The sequence below is a fragment of the Amia ocellicauda genome, chromosome 17, assembly GCF_036373705.1.
Source record: "Amia ocellicauda isolate fAmiCal2 chromosome 17, fAmiCal2.hap1, whole genome shotgun sequence".
In the NCBI taxonomy this organism is placed as follows: Eukaryota; Metazoa; Chordata; class Actinopteri; order Amiiformes; family Amiidae; genus Amia; species Amia ocellicauda.
In genome coordinates this window covers 17284549-17306026 of record NC_089866.1, presented here as the reverse complement: position 1 = coordinate 17306026, position 21478 = coordinate 17284549, and the positions used below count along the sequence as shown (strand labels likewise).

Here is a 21478-nt window from a genome sequence, read left to right as displayed (position 1 = left end):
TTATGAAACATGCATATTTATTTTACAGTCGGGACACATTCAATAAAAACTACAATTTAACTTAACTCATAGAAAATGATATCCCAATCACGTCCAAAATAACTGAATAATTTACTGTATAAATTAATATTCGTACTATTTTTTTATTTACAATTCAATGGAAAACAAAGAAAGAACAACAAAATATTTTAACCCCCCCTCCCCAACCTCTTAGAATCCCTGTTAGCAGAATATGAATATCTGTGACATCCAGATAAGGTCAAATCACTGATGCAGAGGATATTTGCTGCATTTCTCTTGCTGGTAAGATCATGAAGAGGTCAATTTAAAGTAAATGCAGAGGAGCAGACTTCAGCAGGGGATTTGGATCTTAATCAGTATGCGAGCTATAAACGATGTCAATTCATCAATATACGACTGCTTTGTATACATAAATTATACACAAGGATATTTGGCTGTCAATTTCTTTAACAATTTATATAAATTAAAATGCAACCGTTTTTTTCCTCTTGTTCTTTCAACAATATACATTACAGTTGATTGGTTGACCAAAGTAAAACATTACATCACACACACACACACACACACAAAAACAAGCCAACAGATCTGTCTACAAACAGAGTCGCGTGTGGGGATTGTGCTGTGAATGGATCTGGACAATAGGTAAAGACAGGTGTGTGAAGTGCTCTGAAAAACCAACAAAAAAAACCCCACAAAGAATAGATTCCCTCTTATTGATCGGCCTATAGACTACTGAAAGAGTGCACTTAACGAGAGTGCATGCAGAGTCAGGTACATAAGAGTTCTATGGTCTTCGTGCATTTCTTTATTTGCAGTTTATTCAAATCTGCATTGAAGTTTAGAGTCTCTTCGAAGAGCCACAGGTCTGATCAGCTTCACATGGAACATGCAACACTGTTCTGACACACAAGTGCTAATAAACATGTAAAGAACAGGTAAGTTGGCATTACTTGCATAAGTTTGTTTTTGTCAACATGTACACCATTAGAAAAAATGCTTCCAACTTCCAATCTCATCATTCTAACATGTTTTCTTTTAATAATATATCCCCTCCTCGCCCTCATTGGTTCTGTGAATTGAGACCACATACATAATAATTTCCTCTGTCTGATTTCCCTCATAGTTCATAAGACGGTCGTAAGGAATGTCGTTGGTTTGAGAGTTGGCGGAGAGTAGGAGCTCTTTATTCCTGGTCAAAAAGGAGGTGCCATACTTTGGGCATTACCAACATCCTTTCCCGATTCAGAAAATGTAAGATCGCATGCCCTTTTAAAACATGCTGGGATATGTGAGGTTTAGACATCCTCCCTAGATTCCCCCAATGGGGAATGGTCCCGCTGTTGAGTGGGCTGACAGTTCAAAATGGCTGCCATGTTCAGTTTACACAAGATTGCACTTCCATGTTTGATTGTTGATGTAGCTGGGGCTTTACCACAAAGTGCTTTGAGGTTTCAGGATGCAGCGAAAGACTCGATGGGAATTTCATCTGCAGTTGCTAATTTACCATGTGATCACTGAGTTCCATGGCATTTTGGCGATCCCTGCTCTAAATTTAAATGACAGCGCTATGGCTGTCTACCATTGTGTGCGAGTTGACTGAATGGCGGGGCTGTTGACAGGTGACTGTAGAGTTAATACCCCAAGAGTCAAAGATGCCTGTTGTTGCGATATATAGTATTATTTACCAATCGCTCAAATGTGAAAAATAAAATGTATGGAGGGCATATATTTATAGCACACCGAACATAATGGATACTTTAGGCATACTTTTAGCTCTTCGAGGTAGAGCTATTGTACTGGTTTAAAAGCAGAAATAAACTGGCTTTATACCTTAGAGTAAATGCATACTTATCTGTGACAATCAGCTCCTTTCTGTTGACAACAATTTGGCAAGCTTTGGTCACAGAGAAGGATGATGCGTTTAGTGTGTGGTGAATCAAAATGACTCCCTAGAAAGCCCAGTTTTAGTCATACTTAAGGCACTTGTAAGTGATCCGACCAGAAAGATCAGAGCCCCCAGCAGTAAGAGTGAAATGTTTCTAGAGATCGGAGGAGGAGCTTAAGCCCCCCCTTAAACAGACCCTTGAAGCAGTATTTTCGATTTTCCACATTCTCATACCCACAGCACCCTTATTATTTGGTTCTTCTATCTGAGCTCATCCAGTTTTTTCAGTTTTTTTAAAATAATAATTCATCCTAACAGGTGCATACACTTGGGAATGTGGAATTATGGGTATAAAACGGGTTATGATGGAAAAAAATATGAAAAAGACAGCAACAGATCCCTTTTCCTGCTTTTTAGGGGCATCGTTTCTTTTCCATTGATGCTTATCCAAACATATTGCTCCATTTGGTAGTTCTATGGTCGAACATCTGTCTTATCCCATCTCAGATTCTTCCTTCTGCAACTGGCAGGATTAACAACCCTTAGTAACACATTAAAACCACCGACTAGTAGCTCACACCGTAAATGTAATTGATGATAGTTGTCTTATTGCGCAGGGAGTTGTCTCCTGTTTTGTGCCACCCCATGGTACACAGAGAGAAGCTGTCCATTTTCCTCAACTGTCCACAGTTCCAGCTCTTTCCATGTGACCTTTTGTGATAAGTGCGTGTGCCCGTTTTTCAACCCTGGAGGAGATTTTCCAACAGCGTTTAAGGCACCAGTATTTAAGGGCAGCAACTCTTACAGGAAGCGGGAAGCAGGAAGCAGGAAGCAGGAAGCCAAAGCAAACCAAACATGGTCTAGTTCCGTAGACTAGTGTACTGTTTCAGTTTGTCACTGATTGCGTTTGGTCCGTGCTGGATCTCTGCTGGCTGCCAGTCTGAGAAGTGTGAGCTCACTTGTTTCAAAAGTCTGCATGTGGTTACCCAGTATTGTTTCGTTTCCTGGGGAGAACATTCCCACAGGTTTGGGTGCCTCCTTAGTTTCTCACTAAGGGACTGAGATCGCCATGGTGGTTCTTTAGCTTTTTCTTGAAGAAGGAAATGGTGGAAGGTCTGTAGAAGATGATCCAGGGTTCAGACGACGCATTTTGATTGCAGGCCTCCGAGCCGCTGATTGAGGGGATTGTTGGGGATCTAAAACAAACAAGATTTTTTTTTATGAGGGGCCTCAAAATCACATTAAAGTGTAATTGAAGAACATAGATTTTGACCAACAGAAAATTATAGAAGAATCATTCTTTTCTCTTTTAAACTAAGCTAAACCTTGGGAGATGCTTACTTTACGGTTACGTGCAGGAGGAACTTTGCAACCATAGCAATGACAGTCAGTGTGAGAAGGGCAGCTAAAACATAGATGGTCCACACTGTTGGAAGAGGCAACAATACATTATACAATGTCAACAAAGCCCATTTTTTACATTTGTAATAATATCTCCCTGTAGAAAGTACCACAGGTACACAAATATTATTAGCATTATTATTTCTTAGCAGATGTCCTCATTCAGGTCGACATCGTTTTCACAACAAAGAAAATCGAATTCAAAGCATTACTGTAAATCACAGGATTACTCTGAATTAATAAGATGTTTAATCGGAAATAAAATAATCTAGAGAAACAGGTGACAGAGATACAGATTCTGAGCCCTGAGACAAATAGGTGTGATCGTTTTTAGGTTAAGACCTGGAAACATCAAATTATGGGATAGAAAATGAATACACTCAATTCATAATCATTAAATGCTGAGTAGATGAGTTTGGCTACAGCATAATCCTTTATAAAGATAATGAGTTATCAATACACCAATATATTTAACTTGAAAATGTGAAGGCAAAGAACATTAAATAGTTTGAGAGAGTGCCTCTGTCTCCTACAGACACACAGGCCCTGTAACTATATGGATTAGTTCAATAAGTGCTGATCAATACTCACATTTCTCACAAAAAACAATAAGACAGACATACATCCTAGTACAAAGTACAGAGTTCCATCTTCATTGTGTGCCAAAGGGGTAGCGCAGGCATCAATATTACTGAAGTAGGTACAGTAAAATGATTAAACGTTGCTAAAAATCTAAATGTAATCGAGATGCATTTCAGAGTGGAGATGTGTTGGGTGTAGATGGGGTCAAGGGTCAAGGGCGACTCCAAGACTCTTAGCTGAAGAGTGTCGTAGATTGCAGAGGAACATGCGAGTCCCAGGAGATTATAAAACGCCAACAAACACAAACACTAACCTGGCATGTTGTGGTCTGGTTTGCTCGGGCTGGATGTGATGACATACAAGATCTGAGAGGATCTGACAGCATTTAAACTGATGTTAGCCTTTTCTGTTACCACCTCGGATTCGGGTGACACCGAACTCACAGGCTCCTCAACCCCTTTCGGCTTCTCACCTTTGAATGCTGACAAAGCAAAGCAAAACAACACAACACACAAATCAATTCGACGTCACTGCATCTCACAGCAACACAGACTGCCAGCCCAACACTGCTGGTTTTAAAACTGTCCTTGTGACCCTTTCACATTGATAGCAGCAATGGTTTAAGTCCAGAGGAATGTGATTATCTATATTTGTATGTTTGCGTGGGCATGTGCATGCATGTGTATGTTCTACAGAAATCATTTTGATAACATAATTTAATAATACTTGTAATATAAAATTCCGGTTTGCACGGATATACTTCTCTATGAATTTAAACAGGAAATCTGGATAAACTGTAAGTGTACACCTTTTTCTACATCAAAAATACTTTTTCATTTCAACTGTATTTTCCATTCCCAGCTCACCATCATACGATCCCTCTTTCTCATGGGAAATTGTTGCTGATTATCCAGCTCTGCATAAGTAATTCCGTGCTGCCAATTTGTATTACTTTCTGCCAGGATGGCCTTGAAAACCAAGTGTGTTGTATCTCAAGGAGTTATTCTTGTTAAAAGTGATTTTGAAACTGACACTTGTTTTCATTTAGGCCTTACTGAAGCATTGAATTTATGCTGATAGGTAAAATGAGCAACCCCAAGCTTCAGGGCGAAAAAAAAGGCTGGAGGTGTCTTCACCTTTAATCAATGGATTCGAAACCTGTCACTAATCATTTACACTTACTGCATTACTCTGGATTACCGTCTTCAACAAGGTCAGTGAAAGTGCATTTAAAGACGGCACTTTTTATTTTTCTGTGAGCATTAAGTAAACTTTGTTTCAGTGTCTATCCAATTCAGATAATGTAGTGATTTTAAAGTGAGAACGCTGAAGCAAACTCTCAAAGCATGAAGTGGAACAAATGTCATCCCCTGGAGGTGGTTTCTGCTGCAGTCTATAACACAGACTAGAATATATTTGAAAGCATTTTTATATAACAGATATACAGTGTTAGTGTGGGGGGTGGGGGGGGAGAGAAGAAAACTCCACCTATGATATACTGCCTCCAAACAAATGCACATTCTTAAGATTCTAATTAGGGGACTGTAATTGGTCTAATTAAAGTGCAAGTTCTGGCATTTCTGGAAAAGAATGTTACATATTTAAGGTAAGACTTATTTTCTCAGTGATTAATGCTGGCAGGAACACAAGAGCGATATCCATTTATTCTTCTCCTTTTTTCCATATTTCAACATTTCAAAAGGACCTTTGGTAATTCAAACCCCAACTGCCGAACATATTTAAAAGCAGCTCGTAATAGGTGTTTCTCTATCCCTTCTGCCTGATATGGAAATTAGATATTTCAATGTAACTGCAGTCCCTAATGCTTAAATCAACATGTTTAATTCTGTATGGGCAGAGGACTTATTCTTTAATAACGCACCCATAATGAGTAGAAACAATTTCTATAATTATGTGTACTCTGCAAATCCTTTTAATTCCCCATTACTTTTGAAAGTATTTAATGCCAAACCTGCTCAAGTGCATCAAAGGTAATGTTTCCAATAACAATTACATACAAGCACTAAACCCTATCTGCCCGCTCCAAATTTGTGTTATTTGAACATTTTTTGTGCCTGCAGATGAATCAGGGATGCATTTAGTGTCATTAAGGGCAAATAAAACAGGTTAGATACAACAGGAATGTTGAAATGAATTGAAAGTAATAACGAAAGGGTTTTACATCTGAGTGTAATTTTCAGCAACAGATTTGGAAATTTTGTGAATCGCAATTCTTTTTAGGTGATCATTTGGGATATTTTTTTCAGTTAGAGGACCTTATTCATTCTGAGATCAGTCAACTTGTAGTGGTGCCCACAAAACCAATATATGATCTCCATTTCTTGTTTGCTGAGCTACACAGAAAGAAAAAGAATGCTCCGTCGGTCATACCTTTATATACAGCCGCAAATCCTTGGGCCTGGTTTGTCCGATCAGAGTAGAAGTACAAGATGACAAAGTCCGTAGTGACGTTGATAATGTCCCGAGGGTGGCTCCTGCCATCGAACCTGGCGATCACCTGATTGTTGTAACCATCCAGGAGCTCCACCATGTCTGTGGAGTCCACAATGTCGAAGAAGGTGAAGTTGAAGAGGATGACGGACGCCCCCGGTACCTGGACAGTCCAGTAGCAAACACGGCTGGTCCCGTAGTTGTCTGGGAAGTCAGGAGAATAGATGACTCCTGATGGTGTGGTGTAATTCCCACCACAGGCCCCCACCCGAGCTAGAAGAGACAAACACACACACCAACAACAATGTTAAAAGAAACTTAGACACTTAAACATTTTACATTTTCATAGGAGTCTCCAGTCCTGCTATTTGACATTCAGTTCACCTTCCAACCAAAAACTCAATTACTTATTTACATCAATTATTACCTAAAGCCACTGACTGAAAATGCCTATTAAACACGAAGGACTGGGTTTTTCCATGACAGCACTGTTGGACAACATTGAATTACGGTGGAGATGAAACAGCAGAGGATAAATCTGTACCCTTCTCTTCAGGATTTAGTGTAATATGATGTGAAGTCTCTATTAATCACTTATGAATGTGACACTTATGCAAACACTGTGAAATTTCTGCCACAAAAATGCGTTTTTGATTAAAAAAAAAGTGTCATAATAATTGTTAAAACTGGCAGTGATTAAAAAAACATGCTTTAAATCACTCCTGAGTTATGAGGCACAAGATCAATCTTCACTGCCCTGGATAGAATAGGTTGACTAAAAACACTGGGTATCTTACATATAAACATAAATGGATAAGGATAAGGGCATCTGCCAAGAAATAATAATAATAATAATAATAATTATTATTATTATTATTATTATTATTATTATTATAATAATAAATACTAATGTAAATAAGTGGCAGATGAAAAATTCTATGCAGTTAAAGTCTAAGTTAAGTTAGAAATGGTTGTTTTAGTGAGAAGAAGGGTAGAAAACATTCCACTCACTGTCAAAGATGATGACTCTCCCATCACCTCCACAGGGCTGGGTGTGATCCCCGAAACATACGTGATTGCACTCGGTGCTGGCTGCCTCGCCGTGTCTACGGTAGTCTGGATCGTTCCCACAGAAGCAGGCATAGCCCGACTCCATTCCTGCAAGCTGCAGCAAGCCACACATAACATCAACAACGCGAGGTGGAGCGACCCCAAACAAGCGAGCAATGCTGAGCCGCTAATTCTCTCAGTCCTCATTTACAAAGAATTGTGAGCCTTTCGACAATCTTTTTCAGCTGTAACTTCAAAAACGTTTTTTCCACAGCGGTTTTGAAGGAACTTGATATGCTAACTGGAAACTTTGGAAATGCAGGGTCATCCAATATACCCATCACAGTTTGTTTTTTAATTCCTCCACCTACAATTCCTGCCACCTCTAGGAAGAAGTAATCCAGCACATATTACATATTCATCTGTGTAGATCTAAATTGGTTTACAAATCCCATAAATCCCAATTTATATGTTTACCTTGTATCTTTGTCTTCTGCAGAAACTAATGCAGTTCTGAATGGTGAGTTTGTTTGACGTCTCACTTGGGCCTGTCAAAGTTGGAGGATGGCCACTGTCTTTGAAACAGCCTAGATTTCCTGGCACTGGAAAAACAAAAGGAAAAAGGGAAGAGATGGTAAATATATATATGCAGCACAGATTTGGTTCACACTTCTTCAGTTCTTATAATTTGATGCTATCATAAAGTAAAAAAACAAATCAGCTCATTCTGGAAAGTGCTGACAGGGGAAGATTACTCTGAAACGACTCTTTTCCTCACGTACTTGCTGCAGTCAGTTGGACAGAGGAAGCCAACAGATGGGCGATGCAGACAAGATGCATGGATTGCCAAGCACCCACAGACATACTATTGTTGCCTAAAGCAAGACAGATATTGATGAGCTCTGAGACGCTCCCGGCCCTACTGGCTGGCACCACGAGGGAAGGCATCTGAAACATTACGGAGCCCTGCACTCTCCACAGATGGACTGGATTAATGTGAGAGGAGTGTTTGAACAGAGAGAATTAGACACTCCATTGAAGTGAAGAATCGCCACATAAGAAAGGTGTGTTTGTGCTTGAGACAGAGGGAGAGGGGTGTATGGTTAAGCATCACCTTCTGCGTCTTATAATATTTGATTTCAAGGCCAGTCTGCTGCTTCGTTATCAATACCAGACAGTGACATTTAAAAACCCGAAGCATTTAACCGAACTTGAGTTAGAGGTGTTTGCTTTAGAGAATAATCTCAAGACACGAGCACCTGTCTGCCTAATGTAGCACTTAAACAAGATCATCCAAGGGACAGGAATCCAGGGCTAAAGAATATAATTTGATAACCGTACGTTGTCCCTCAATGCATAAAAACAAACAAAACCAATCAAGCGATCAGAAGAGTACACAATCAGTCACACCACTTAAATAAAAGTGGACTTAAAATGTCAGCAACTCAAATAAAAATTCATGGGTAGTTGGTGACTGCAATTTCAATTTCATCCAACACATTACTGTGTAATGAAAGGAAAAAATACAAGAAAGGAAAAAAGCAAAGCTAGCAAAGTTAATCCTCTGGTGTTCCTGGCTGTGCAATCTCTCTTAATTTGCATGATTCAGAGCCGAACCTGCAGACCAGTTGTAGGTGATTAAGCAGAAGCAGTTGCTGAAGTGTAGTTTATTCGCTAGTCTCTGTAAATCAACCTCCGCAATTCAATCAACAGTTGTTATTCTAAGGATTTATAATTTCTTTATTTAATTTTATTCTCAAAAAAACTTTATACTGATGTGTTTGGAAGCTGTGTTACTGATCAAGTTCTAACATGACGGGAATAATGGAGAAAAAAGACAAATATCATCTTGGGAACTGGTAAAGTGATTGATCTGAAACTTGGCATATGTTACCAGCCTAAATTGTGTAAAGTGCTGTGATAAGGCATATCATCCAAATGGTTTCCTGGACCAACATGTTTAAAAAAAAAAACAACACACACACACACACACACACAAAACTAAAACTTGGAAAAATATCAGCAATTATAAACCTGCTTTGGGTTTGTGAAACATATGTTACTGTGATCAATCTGAATTATTTAAAATGTATAAAAACGGGGCAGGAACATTCAATTGTTTCTAGTTGAAAACAGAAATATGACCCCCAAAGTTGGTAAGAATGGAGAGAATTCATAAATGGCATAGAAATGACATTGACTATTATGTACTGGGGCTAGGCTTGGACATATTATTATTATTATTATTATTATTATTAATAATAATAATAATAATAATAATAATAATAATAATAATAATAATAATAATATTATTATTATTATTATTATTGTTGTGTGAGATTCCTTGTTTCTATAATGTTTATAATATTGCTAATAAAGGCATGACGTGTGTTGGCTGCCAGTTGCCAATGTAAACTTTCTCTTAATACAATACACTCTTTATGTGAATCCCACAGGGCGCTGGCATTGTTGTATGCACAAGACTGCAACGCACTCACAGAGTAGGGTGGCCCGATTCAAAAGGATCATCCTATACTGAGCTAACAGTATCCTGGAACATGTCTTATTGATTCCGGCTTGCTAATGACTATAACCACTCTGAACACAGAGGCCCATTCTCTCGGTCATACGTCTGTTTGCATGCCAGCCTTTATTTCAGGATTATTTGTTGTCCTTGAATAATGGAGGGATCCACCTTATGTTCCTGATCGCTTCGATAAACACATTTACCCTTGGACAGTAATCGGACTGGTGCACAGACACACTGTGCTCTGCTTTGTTACTGAAGAGGTGTAAAACACGCTCTGGATTTTACTACCACATAATCATATTTAAAAGTATGATATTCAAAAATTACAACTGTAATAGAGAGTTTTCTTTCCCTATAAAGTGACAGTTCTACATTAAATGTTATGACCTGCTCTTTTGATGTATTTTCTATCGTTTAGGACTATGACGCAAGTTATTAAATATGAGGAGGGTCTCTGTAAAATGTTCCTATCTCTGCACACCTGGCGACAAGAAAAGGAAGCCTCAAGCCATTTAGGTATGAGACTTCAATCACATTTTCAAAGCAGGGGAAGTACCACTTTGGGGGTAGGTGACATTAAAGAGAAGTTTTTTTTTCGTTTTTTCTTGGTGGGCGGCAAAATGCCACAGTAGAATATTTCATTTTTCAATTTTCTTTTAGTCCTGGATATCTATGTAAGATGTATGTAGTTGCAGGTTAAAAGTGATAGCTAAACAAACACTTGTGGATATTAGTCCCTTCATTAGCACTGAATCATGAGAAAAAGAAAAATAATCCCTCCTTCTGGCTGAGAAAGACAAACTGGTAGCGATGAAAACGATAGTCTGTCAGGGAAAGTGTCCATAAAAAAAAGTGATACAAACAAAAAAAATGTCAGGACTAGACCTGTAATATAAAAAAAGGACGAGCGGGGGAAAAAAACAAACGTAGCCAGGATAACAAACACAACAACATCAAAAACACTGACTTGGCAAGAGCACTGGTGCTTTTGGCAACATCACCGGCCTAACATGTCTACAGTCGGCCTCTTCTGTGTATTATTAAAAAAGGTAATTACAGACATAAATTGCGATGACATCTGGAGAGAGTTTTGTGGAGGGCTGTGGGTGTTTCTCTTTCAAAATACATTTTCGCTAAGCAGGCGGCTTCTTCAGAGTCACGCCCAGACTGCGCTGCCAGAGACATTTTTAGTTGAAAGAAAAAGAAAAAAGAGAAGAGGACTTGTCATGGTTAATAAGACAGACTGTCTTCCGGATCTTCCAAAACAATATGTGTCCCTTTCGGCAAAATAGCTGGAGACTAATAATGAACCTTTGGCTCGTTCATGCATAATACATCGCAGCAGAGTATTGGCGACATGATGGAACTTTTCTTTACAAAAGTGTTTTAATGGCGAATTTCCTGTTCTTAATTTCCACATAGTCCAGGGTCTGAATGAATTAAAGTAGAAAAAACAGTCAGTTAGTCTGCTTATCCAAGTAAATGAAATGTGATGAAATAACACAGATTCATTTACACTTGTGTGGAGTCTGAGTGTTTGGGTCTACCGAGCACAGCCGGAGACATTTTTGTCCACCAGTAATTCACATGCATTATGATTTTCCATCCTATTTGACTTTTTTTTGTTGTTTCGTTTTACATGTTAATGTCACACTTTTGGCAAAAGCCACAGAACACACTCACCAAAATAGTCTCAATACTCATAATGCAGCAGAAAAACAATATATGTATGCATATCATGCTTGCAAAAGGCAATGATCGTTCCTACTGAATGTGTAAAATCTATGGACAATCATTTTGGGTTTGAATGCTTTATCTTAATGAAGGTATTTCGACTATGAAGCTGAAACCGAACAGGGAGTAGAAAACAAAAATGACAGAACTTTCCCTGCATATAAAATCATGTGTGTCGTGTTCGTCAGCCATTGATTTGACTTTTTAATTCAAGAGAGGATTCATTGAATAAAAGCCGTCTAGCGAGTCGACGTTTGGCAGTGAAACGGTGTTTCATAACAGCTTAGAAATCCAAGATGAAAACTCGATTTGTGCTCAGCCCTCGTGCACGTTTTCCGAGCGCCGATTTTTATTTCTCATTAATTGTGAAAAGCTCGTCCTCAACAATACCAGCCAGGGAGATTCTTGGGCAGGGTGAGGCTGCAGGTCTTTGACGAGCTCCTTTGTTTTTCTAAATGACAGTAGTTGGAGTGTAATGAGTGTTTGGGAACACAAATTACCTTGCGGGAGTACAATCTTACCACCTACCCCTCGTCTGGTTTAGTTTCCTGAAGACAAAATGTAAAATGTTTTCTTTTTTCTTTTCTATTTTGAGTTACAAGCTGGCTCTATGTTTTATAGAGACAACCGTCAAAGACATGAAAAAGTGCATTGCATGAAGTGATGATAAATGAAGATACTCTATTATCTCTGCTCTGTCATCATAATAGACAAAATTAAGTTTTTCTGCGATTAAACAAAACAGAAAAGCAGACTTTTGCGATGTCCATTTATCTTTTAAGAGTACAACGTTTCTGAACTCACTTCAGTGGAGTATGTGTGGTGGGCTGTGTTACAACATGATCATGTCAAGGAAGATCAATGCATTTGCCCCAGGGTTTGGAGGATGACTAACTGCTTAATTAGAGAGGGTATGAAATTTGTTTAAAATGAATAATTAGAAGGCTACAGAAACTTGCCTAGAACACAAGTGATGAACAAGTGTATAAAAGCTTTGAGACTGGATTCTCAGCTTTCCTGATTACAGTCTGTACTGGTAAACACAATTTGTTCGGATTCGGTGCTTCTTAAGGACTTTCAAATGTGTCTGTGTGTGTATATATGTCATATATAGCTAACTTTATATCTCGTATTTCTTTACTCATCTCTTTGGCATATTTGTAATTATGTCACTGACAAATCAAAAGAAAATAATCCTCTGGAGTGCCTTCCTCATTTTTTTTTTTTAACATACACATGCAATACTGTACACATAGCCTTTTCAAAAACGTTTAACCACAAAAATCCCATTGATGCTTAATTTCTTTGAGAGTCTGTTTGTTCATTTAGACGCTTCCTCATTCAAGGACGTCTGAGCAACAGTAAAAACCGAAAACAGAAGAGGAAAAAAAAAGAGTTAAACAACCTCGCACCACAGACGAACGATTGAAGAGCTGGCTTCTTATTTCAACACGGTGGAGCAATGCTGCAGGGCAACGTGTGTCAAGTGTACTCGCTCACAGGTATCACCTCTTAATTATCTGAGCCTTGGCTTAACTCCGCCATTGTCTCGTCTGATTTACTTACATAAACAACTTGAATGGGGTCTTTTCTTACACGAGGAATAGAACTTCTGCTTTCGACAGTCCATGTTGAACTGTATACAGCCCTGCCCATTGTGCGCTCTTAAAAAAAAGTGTCACAATAGTCTCATTCCTAAAGCAGTAATTCAATTCAACAGGCAGAACAGATTAAGAAAACTGTTGTTTTATCCCACCGCTTAAAAAACAGAACAACTCCCTTGTGTTTTTTTAACCTTTGTTTAATTTAGCTCACAGCAGACACTGCAGGCTGCAGATCTAATGGGAAAGCGGTTAGTGGAACCAGTGGGAGCAATGGGAATCTCAACCACGAGGTCTTTCTTGTGCTTCAACTCTGCATGCTTGTGGGCAATTTAAGGAGGCTCCCACTGTTTCAGTTCCTACTCTTTGGCATTGATAACTGCATCCCATGAATACCAGAAAATCAGCCCAGACAAAAGTAAACAATGTACAAACCATAAGTGACACATTTTTAGTTTTAGTCCACTTTCTACAGCCTATAGTCTACAGAGGAGTGTGACTTTAGCTTCAGGGCCCCCTGCTAGGCCAGTGTACCAAAGGTTATGAGGTGAAAAAGGTTTCTGGCTTCTCCTTTGTATCTGCACGTGAACACTGTGTGGAATTCCACCTCTAGGCTTGTAGTTAAAGTCACGGCATCCTGTCTGAAACAAGCTCGGTGCACTAATGAAAGGGCATAATTTAGACAGGTGACTCAAACTCATTAAACAGAGTCAGACTCATAGGCTTTGAGCTCAGCTCCTATCTCAGCTCACCTCATCCCATCTCCCTGGCCTGAAACAAAAGCCCCACAGTCCCACAGTAACCTGCCGCCTTCTGACTACGCTTGCAAGACCGAACAGAGGGGGGAAAAACAATCAGATAGACCACTGCTCAGTATCAGTGATTATACATCTCTGCTCAGAATGAAACCTGTAACTCCGCCACTCGTTTTTCAGTCTCCCCCAGAGTTTTTTCTTTTGGCTGCTATCCACTGTAAAACATCGTATTACACTGTTGCATACTGATAGTCGCCGTGCCCTTAAAAAATGTAAATTAAGATAAAATGTAAAACAAAAATCTCTGCAAAGTACATGACCTCTGGTATAATTCATTTCTGGCAGAGGCTGGCTTGCCCCATTCCATTACAAGAATGACTTTGAGCATGCATAAATATACAGCTAGAGTGCTGGAAATGTGTCCGTCGCCCACAGATGAACAACACTTCTCCGCTTACCTTTCCTAGCGTGTCCAGTTGGTCAGAGCAGTCTCTTCTGTTCCGTGCTTCTCGGATGTCAAATGTGTTGCGAGTTATCGCAGTGTATGAAAGAGGGAATTGTTTTACTTCGGAACAAAGCAGTGTGAAGTGACCTGCTCTTTAAAAACACTCTCGGTCTATGTGATGACTTGATAATTGAGTTTCCTCTGGCGGATAATTATTTTCGAAGTATTTGCAAACAAACAATCATATAGTGCAAGGGACAACTAAGAGAAAAACGACACGTTTTAAAAGTCCTGTTGCTTCTGGACTAAAACTCCAGTGAAATGAATGACAACATTAGAAAATGCTCAACTGTTAATGTGAACCAGAGGTTGGCTGATAGAAAAAAGCCTCAGTGAAAGACTACACCTCCACTGAATTACTGAAACTCTCAGCGTTGGGGCATTCTGCAGAATTACTGTTGGAGATAACCCCCAAACAAGATGTTTTATCCCCCTTTCTGTTATAAACACTTTATATCTTTACCTTTTTGGGGGGGTGGAATGCACTGGATATTTGCCAAGGTTTGTCTTTACAAATATACAGTTAGAGCTCTATAATTTAGCAGCGCAGTGACCTGGAAAAATCTTTATGCAGATGGAATGTTTTAAAGTCGTGTAGCAAGTTTTTTTTGCAGGTCTTCTTCAAAAGATAGCACCTCGCTCGTTTCCTTTTCTTTACTCGGTTAATCCTTCAGCCCTTGCCTTTTATTTGTGTCAAACCCCGAAGCTCTTTATTACATTCCTCACAGCTTATTTTCAAGCTAGCCCTGATATGTTTTTCAATAACGGCCCTGTCAAAAAAGTTAAAAGCGCTTTAAAAAAGGAACAAAACCTGTTCCTTTCTTTTTTTTTTTTTTTTTTGTGCAAAGATACAGTACAAGGAAATTGATCTTTCATCTAATCCAAACTAATTGAACTGCCCGCATTTAGTACATGAAAGTGGGCTTTATAAATCTGCTGGATGCTACGAACACTTTTAAGAAAGTTATCAACTTGACAAAGATTTTTTTTCTCAGGTCTTAACAGAATTAACTTTTGAGGTGTTCAAATTAAATGGAACCGGTTTCATCCATCCATCAAATGATTGGTTTGAATAGAACTGGTTGGGTAAAATTATGGAAGTCTGATGGATATATATGTATATTTTTAAAGATGTTTACTGAAAATACAATTTCTTTAGAGGAACTTCCGTAAAAGATAGGTTAAACTTTGTAACAATTCTACACACAAATATGCAGACAATTCAAGGCTACGTGTTGACCACCTTCTTGTGTATTTTTGGCTGTGCTGCACAATGATTTATCAGATTCTAGACATTCTTCACACCCCATTACCCATAGATGTCTGAGAGGGACATAATCCAATATCTCTCAAAAGGACAAAAGAAAACAATTACATCTTAATAAATCAAATGGTGAACTAAGTTGTCCCTTGAAGCAACACAGTATGTTTTAAATATCATGTGCAAGCTGCTTCTTTTTCAGTCCTTTTATTTTTTATTTTCTGTATATATATATATATATATATGTTTATGGAAATACATGATTCATCAATTAGATATGAGATATCCCATTTGTAGATCTCTTTAGATGGTTGTGGATTCTATAAAACCAAATAAAAGAAAACAGACAATAGCAAAAATGAAAGAAAAACAAACAAACAAAACCAGAAATAATAAAAGACATAAACTTTTCAACTTTTACGGGAGCAACGAGGTTTACATAAACACGCTATTTACAATTAAATTATGGTCACAATTGACTCACTGAGGGGTAAGTCTTTCTTAAGAAACACTGTTTTACGGTTCCCATTACATACAACAGTGGGCAGACGAAACCACCAAAGGTTCCTTCGTGAGCCTGCGGTATGAGCAGAAACCAAAATTAGAGAGAAAATCCAAAGGGACCAGGGACGCCCTTCTTTTTCCCTCCAAACTATGGTCCAGACACAAGTATATAGGGGATACAGAGCACACAGCAGACATGTAGAACAAGATGGAGAAAAACAACACTGGAGTCGGGATGCTAGGCAATATGCCGCAGGGAATTGTGATGTGTTGGATCTGGCAAAGCAATGATTGAGAACAAAAGTAGCCACAACAAAGGGAGGAAAGAAAAACACTTATGGATGTCAATTTTTTTAACTTTGAAGATGGTCAAGGAATATACAGATTTAAACAGAGCAATGCCTGGCTGTCACCAACCGCTGACCCTCTTGGTCTTGCCGGGAATCTCAAGTGAATGACAATGACTGTTCTGGCTCCAAGAGGGTGGCAAAAAGACAACCCCCAAAGGGCTGACAATGTCAAGAAAGAATACTGAGCCAACCAACAATAACAAACAAAATCAGGCATTTGTTCCCGGAGTTTTTTTACAGTGAGATTTGAACTTCTTTGTGAGCTGGCACCCAGGAGGCAGGAGGCAGAAACAGAATGAATGAAAACAAAGTAGTTTTATTGAGACAAACGGCAAATAAAACCACTAGCAACTCCAATAAACTGCAATGGCTCTGTCAGTCTCTCCGATCTCTCTCAGTGTCCTTTAAAAGAGTGCGCTGCCGTTCCAGGGGAACAATTCACTTGATTGGCCAACCAAACAAGAGACAGCAATTTTGTGCGAGTAATTTGTTAATGGGCTAGACGTGGGCTAGATAAATGTGCCACTGTTGTAGTGCATTGTAAATAGATCGGGATCCCACTGAGACCGAGAAAGCAATGTATCGTGTTGGCAATTGTTTACAGAGCAATTCTTCAAGATCCGGACTGCCTCGAAGACGAAGAACATGCTCTCTATTGTCTAGTGGGGAGAAGGCGGCCGGATTATGTAATTACACCAGCATTCTATAAGAGATTAAGGTCAAGGTAATGAATGGGATGTTGTAATCAATATAATTTGGCAAAAAACAAATACACACACACACAAGAAAAGGTGTCTACGTACCGGCGGTTCTAGATATCACTGCTTTAAAAAGATGAGTTACTTCTAACGAATGTCTGGCATTTAGTCACTGTTCGAAAGAAAACTGTGCACATTTACAACTGTTGGCGCGGAGGGACAATATGGAACCTGAAAACGACATGGAAAACGCTTAGTTGTAATCGGCTGTTAATAATGCATGGCCTAAATTTCGGAGATAAGGATTCCATTTAATCCAACAGAGAGAGACGGAGAGAGACAGAATGCCTCCTGCCACTTTCCTTAGGGGCTAATCTTGTAATTCAGACTAACATGGGGGATTCATAACCCAAATGAAAAGGGCACTTGTGTGAAGTAGGTCAATTGTAACTCTGATTAAAAATTAAAATTGGCTGCTGTGTGCCCGTACTCTCATTAAAGATTCTGCCATTGCCTGTCTGCCAGCTGGTGCGGTTTTGTGCCGTAGAAAACATCCAGTGTGGCGCATTAAATGGACAGCGCTGTTCACGTTCGCTCTGTTGGTGTCTTACCCAAGAGGGCAGCACTGTTAATTCTGCTTATGAGGGTGGCCTGTACAGAAATGGTGCAGAATCACCCAGCTCAAGCACTAGATTCGTTGTGTGGCCTGGTTTTTTTTTCCACTGCCAGCCTCATCGTGGAAACCCTGTTAGGGATCTGGCCTTATACCCCAATCCTGAAAGAGTCTTTATTTCGAGTACTAAACGTCAGACTACAGAATGAACTGCAAATATAAATTAATGGCCTTATTTTCCTCAGAACAATGCACAGACAGGTGCAGTTTGAAAATGGAAAGTCATTGCTGAAATGAAGGAGGTGCGTGCGCATGTGTGTGGGAGGGGGATTGTGTGTAAACATGGTCAAAAGTTCACTGAACAGGATAGAGTTTAGATTCAAAACAAAGAGTTAAGATTTTAGTCGATCGTTATACACATCCTTGCTTTAATAAACATTTTGAATTATTTTCTAGTCTTTGCCGATATACTGTCAGAGAATCAGAATAGAGTTCATAACAAAAGTTAATTTTCCTTGTAACAATATGCAAGATTCTACTCGCAACACACGCACACACCTTTTGTAAAATAAATGGAATAAAAAACAGTTGAATATACACTTCAAGGGAAGGAAAGTTGGCCTCCCTACCATGCCATGCTAAATCAGAGAACTATTCGTATTTTGTGGCAAATATGCTTTCAGCTCTAATTTCCATTTTCAGTGTGGAACAATCTTAAAAGCAGCCATGCACACGTTGCGTTAGCTTGCATGGAAAACGCATACCTCGACGGCTAATGTAAAATCAGGCATGTTGGGACACAAGCCTTTAAATAGGGATGGTGCAATTAGGATCCCCCATCCTAAAACATTTACAGAAGCTATATTTGTAAATGGAAGACCTTAAATATATTCATCAAAATTATATTCATCAGGTGCATTTGGCCAATAGAAACCTTTTTTGTTAGTTTGTTTGTTTTCTATAAAAAAAAACAGGTGTGATTGCAGGACAGAGATCCGTCGGACACTTACTCTGGCAGGTGGGAATGTCACAAAACTTCCAGTAAACGCCATCCTCGTGATCTGGGATGTAGCACCACGGTCTCACATCGCCGTCTGGATTTCTGAGGACAGGGGACAAACAACCACAAAAAGTTAACAAAAAAATAATGGCAGTAATTAAAACGTTAAAAAAAAAAAAAATCCTTTATCTCTTGCAATTCTCCAGTGAGTTTCCCCAGGGGCAAATCTCGTTTATGAGCCTCCCCTCCTGGCTCTTAGCTGCCTAGCCATCCATGGCCAACACGGGACGGACAGCATAGAGAAAAGACCGCCACATCAAGCTGGGAGCTGCTTTGTTAGTGACGCGGGGGGACCGAGGAATTACAATCAGCCTGTCAATGTGGTCTTTGAGTTTTCTAGCACACTTAACCCTTACTAATCATAAGGCCTTCACTACTCCAAATCTGGAGAGTTCACTGGCGAGGCTTGTCGCACGGGAACATCACCCCCTTTCAGAGGTTAACTCAACAAGCTGCGAACTGCAGGAATACCTCTTCCTATGGGTAGCTCTTCATATTAAACCCCCCACAGAATTCATTACCTCTCTTTTTGCTCCTTGCCATAATATTGTAGTAACTAGAAAATCCCCTGCAGCTATTCAGATCCGATTCCTCCTTTTGTCGTGAGGAATTTGAAGGGTGTTTCCTTTTCTTTCCTTGTTCTTTCAAAAAGCACTTTCCAGCGTCTCTGTCCCTCTCCCCGTCTCTTTCCCTTTAAAAGTATTACACTGAAAGGCCGGTGAGCCCAGCTGTCTTTTTATGAATGGTAGTGTTTTCAGTTTGAAATTGGATCCCTCAATAACTGATGTGAAGTGTGACAGTTATTTTTTTGTTATGCATCTCTTTTTGCTTGCAATTCTCTGCTACACAATTACATTTTAAAAGTAATTCATTTGATCATAACATTGTTTTGGTATGATTACTAGAAATGTATTATAATATGAATGGCAAAGCAGAAAGAACCCCATACACCCAAGCTTTGAGAGGTAAATATATTTATATGCCTACATTTAACATTACATAAATGGTTGGAAAATTGTATAATGGCAGAATGAATACGCTCGGATGAAAGAGGCTATTCTGTCCCTTCAGGCACGAGAAGCAGGGCAATTTTAGGAATAGCTTGGGTAGGATCAGATTAGGTTGGCTTCGGTTTTATGTGGATATCGAGAGAGAGAGAGAAAAGATTTTCCAGCTTAATCCGTTTATAATGGTAGGCATGACCTTGTTCATAGATTGAGCTTGAGTGGGAGATTGTGTGATCTCTGGAGGTATATGAGAGACAGGGAGTAATAGGACTGGACAGAAGGCTTGCTGAGTCGTGGTTTTCTATTTCTCGAGAATTAATTTAGAAAAAGGCTGTTAGCACATTCAGTTGGGTAACTATAATCTGGTTGACCTGGGAGCCTGTTAATCAGTTGTTCCAAGACATGATCAGCCTCCCTATCACCTTGTAGTGAAGGTTATTTATAGGGATTTGTATTTAAGAGCTTTAAAACAAAAAGAAGTTGAAGAAGAAAATAAAAGCAGTCAGCACTATATACAAGAAAAAACAAGCAGACCAAAAAAGATCTAAAAGCCCATGTGCTTTCTCAGTTTACTTTTTCCCCAAAGGCTGATTTATCCCATTTATAGTCCACGAGAATGTTTCTGGAATGAATTTATTAAGTGAACAAAATTGTAACAATCACCCCAATCACTTACTGTAGCCGAGCATCCTACTTTTATTGCCTCTGACAAGTGTAAATGTTCCTCAGAAATGCAAAAAGACGCATTCAATCATTTACAAATGCAGAGGCAGCGGTCGATTGACAGATATGCTGACTAAATATGCTTTTAAAAGTTTGTCCTTGAGTTAGCCGAAAGGTCAGTGAAAAACTGGTTCTTTGATTTCCTCAGGGAGGGACCTTTCAGATCATGGGTGCTCAGCGATTGACAGCTCACTCACCTGCACCTCTGTGGTTTGAATGTGAAACAACACAAAAACATGGATTGAAAGATGTGTACCAAGAGTGTTGAAAATGTGTCTGAGGTCTGTAAAAATCAGTGAGTAAGCATGTTTGACTGGTGAGGTACTATATTTGGACAAAAAACAGCGTTTTGTTTTCAGACAATCTAGCCTTTTAAGGAAACACTTATTAATGTTGGGGTTGAACAGAATTTTTAAAGTAAGGACTGTGATCCAGGTTTTTTTGAAAGACCCTTCTCATTCACACATAGACAAATAAACCCTAAAATGATTAGGACATTGATAAGATTTTAAATCTTGGCCAAGATTCTCAAATCTTGTCATTTTTTTCATTTTGCTTCAATGGATGATCACACCCCATACTTTCCTTACACAGATCCGGCTTTTATTAAGTGCTAGCGAGGAACAGACATTTCTCTATCCTGTCCTATTGTGTCACATCTTGACACAATCCACTTACGCTGAGTATGACGGAACAGGTATTAAAACACAGGCTCGTACATTTATTTAATCACAGAGGGGCCTAGAA

General features: G+C 39.1%; 1 protein-coding gene across 1 annotated transcript in view; it reads right to left on the bottom strand.

The window, feature by feature from the left end:
- kremen1 (kringle containing transmembrane protein 1) overlaps positions 1 to 21478 on the bottom strand; it is a 46304-nt gene continuing 24826 nt past the window's right edge. The window contains exons 3-9 of the mRNA XM_066689276.1: positions 18952 to 19043; positions 7868 to 7992; positions 7352 to 7505; positions 6281 to 6613; positions 4203 to 4370; positions 3248 to 3332; positions 1 to 3102 (exon numbers count right to left, since the gene is read on the bottom strand). Coding sequence (XP_066545373.1) covers positions 2946 to 3102; positions 3248 to 3332; positions 4203 to 4370; positions 6281 to 6613; positions 7352 to 7505; positions 7868 to 7992; positions 18952 to 19043 — 1114 coding nt within the window. The 3' untranslated portion in view covers positions 1 to 2945. The remainder of the gene's footprint in view (positions 3103 to 3247; positions 3333 to 4202; positions 4371 to 6280; positions 6614 to 7351; positions 7506 to 7867; positions 7993 to 18951; positions 19044 to 21478) is intronic.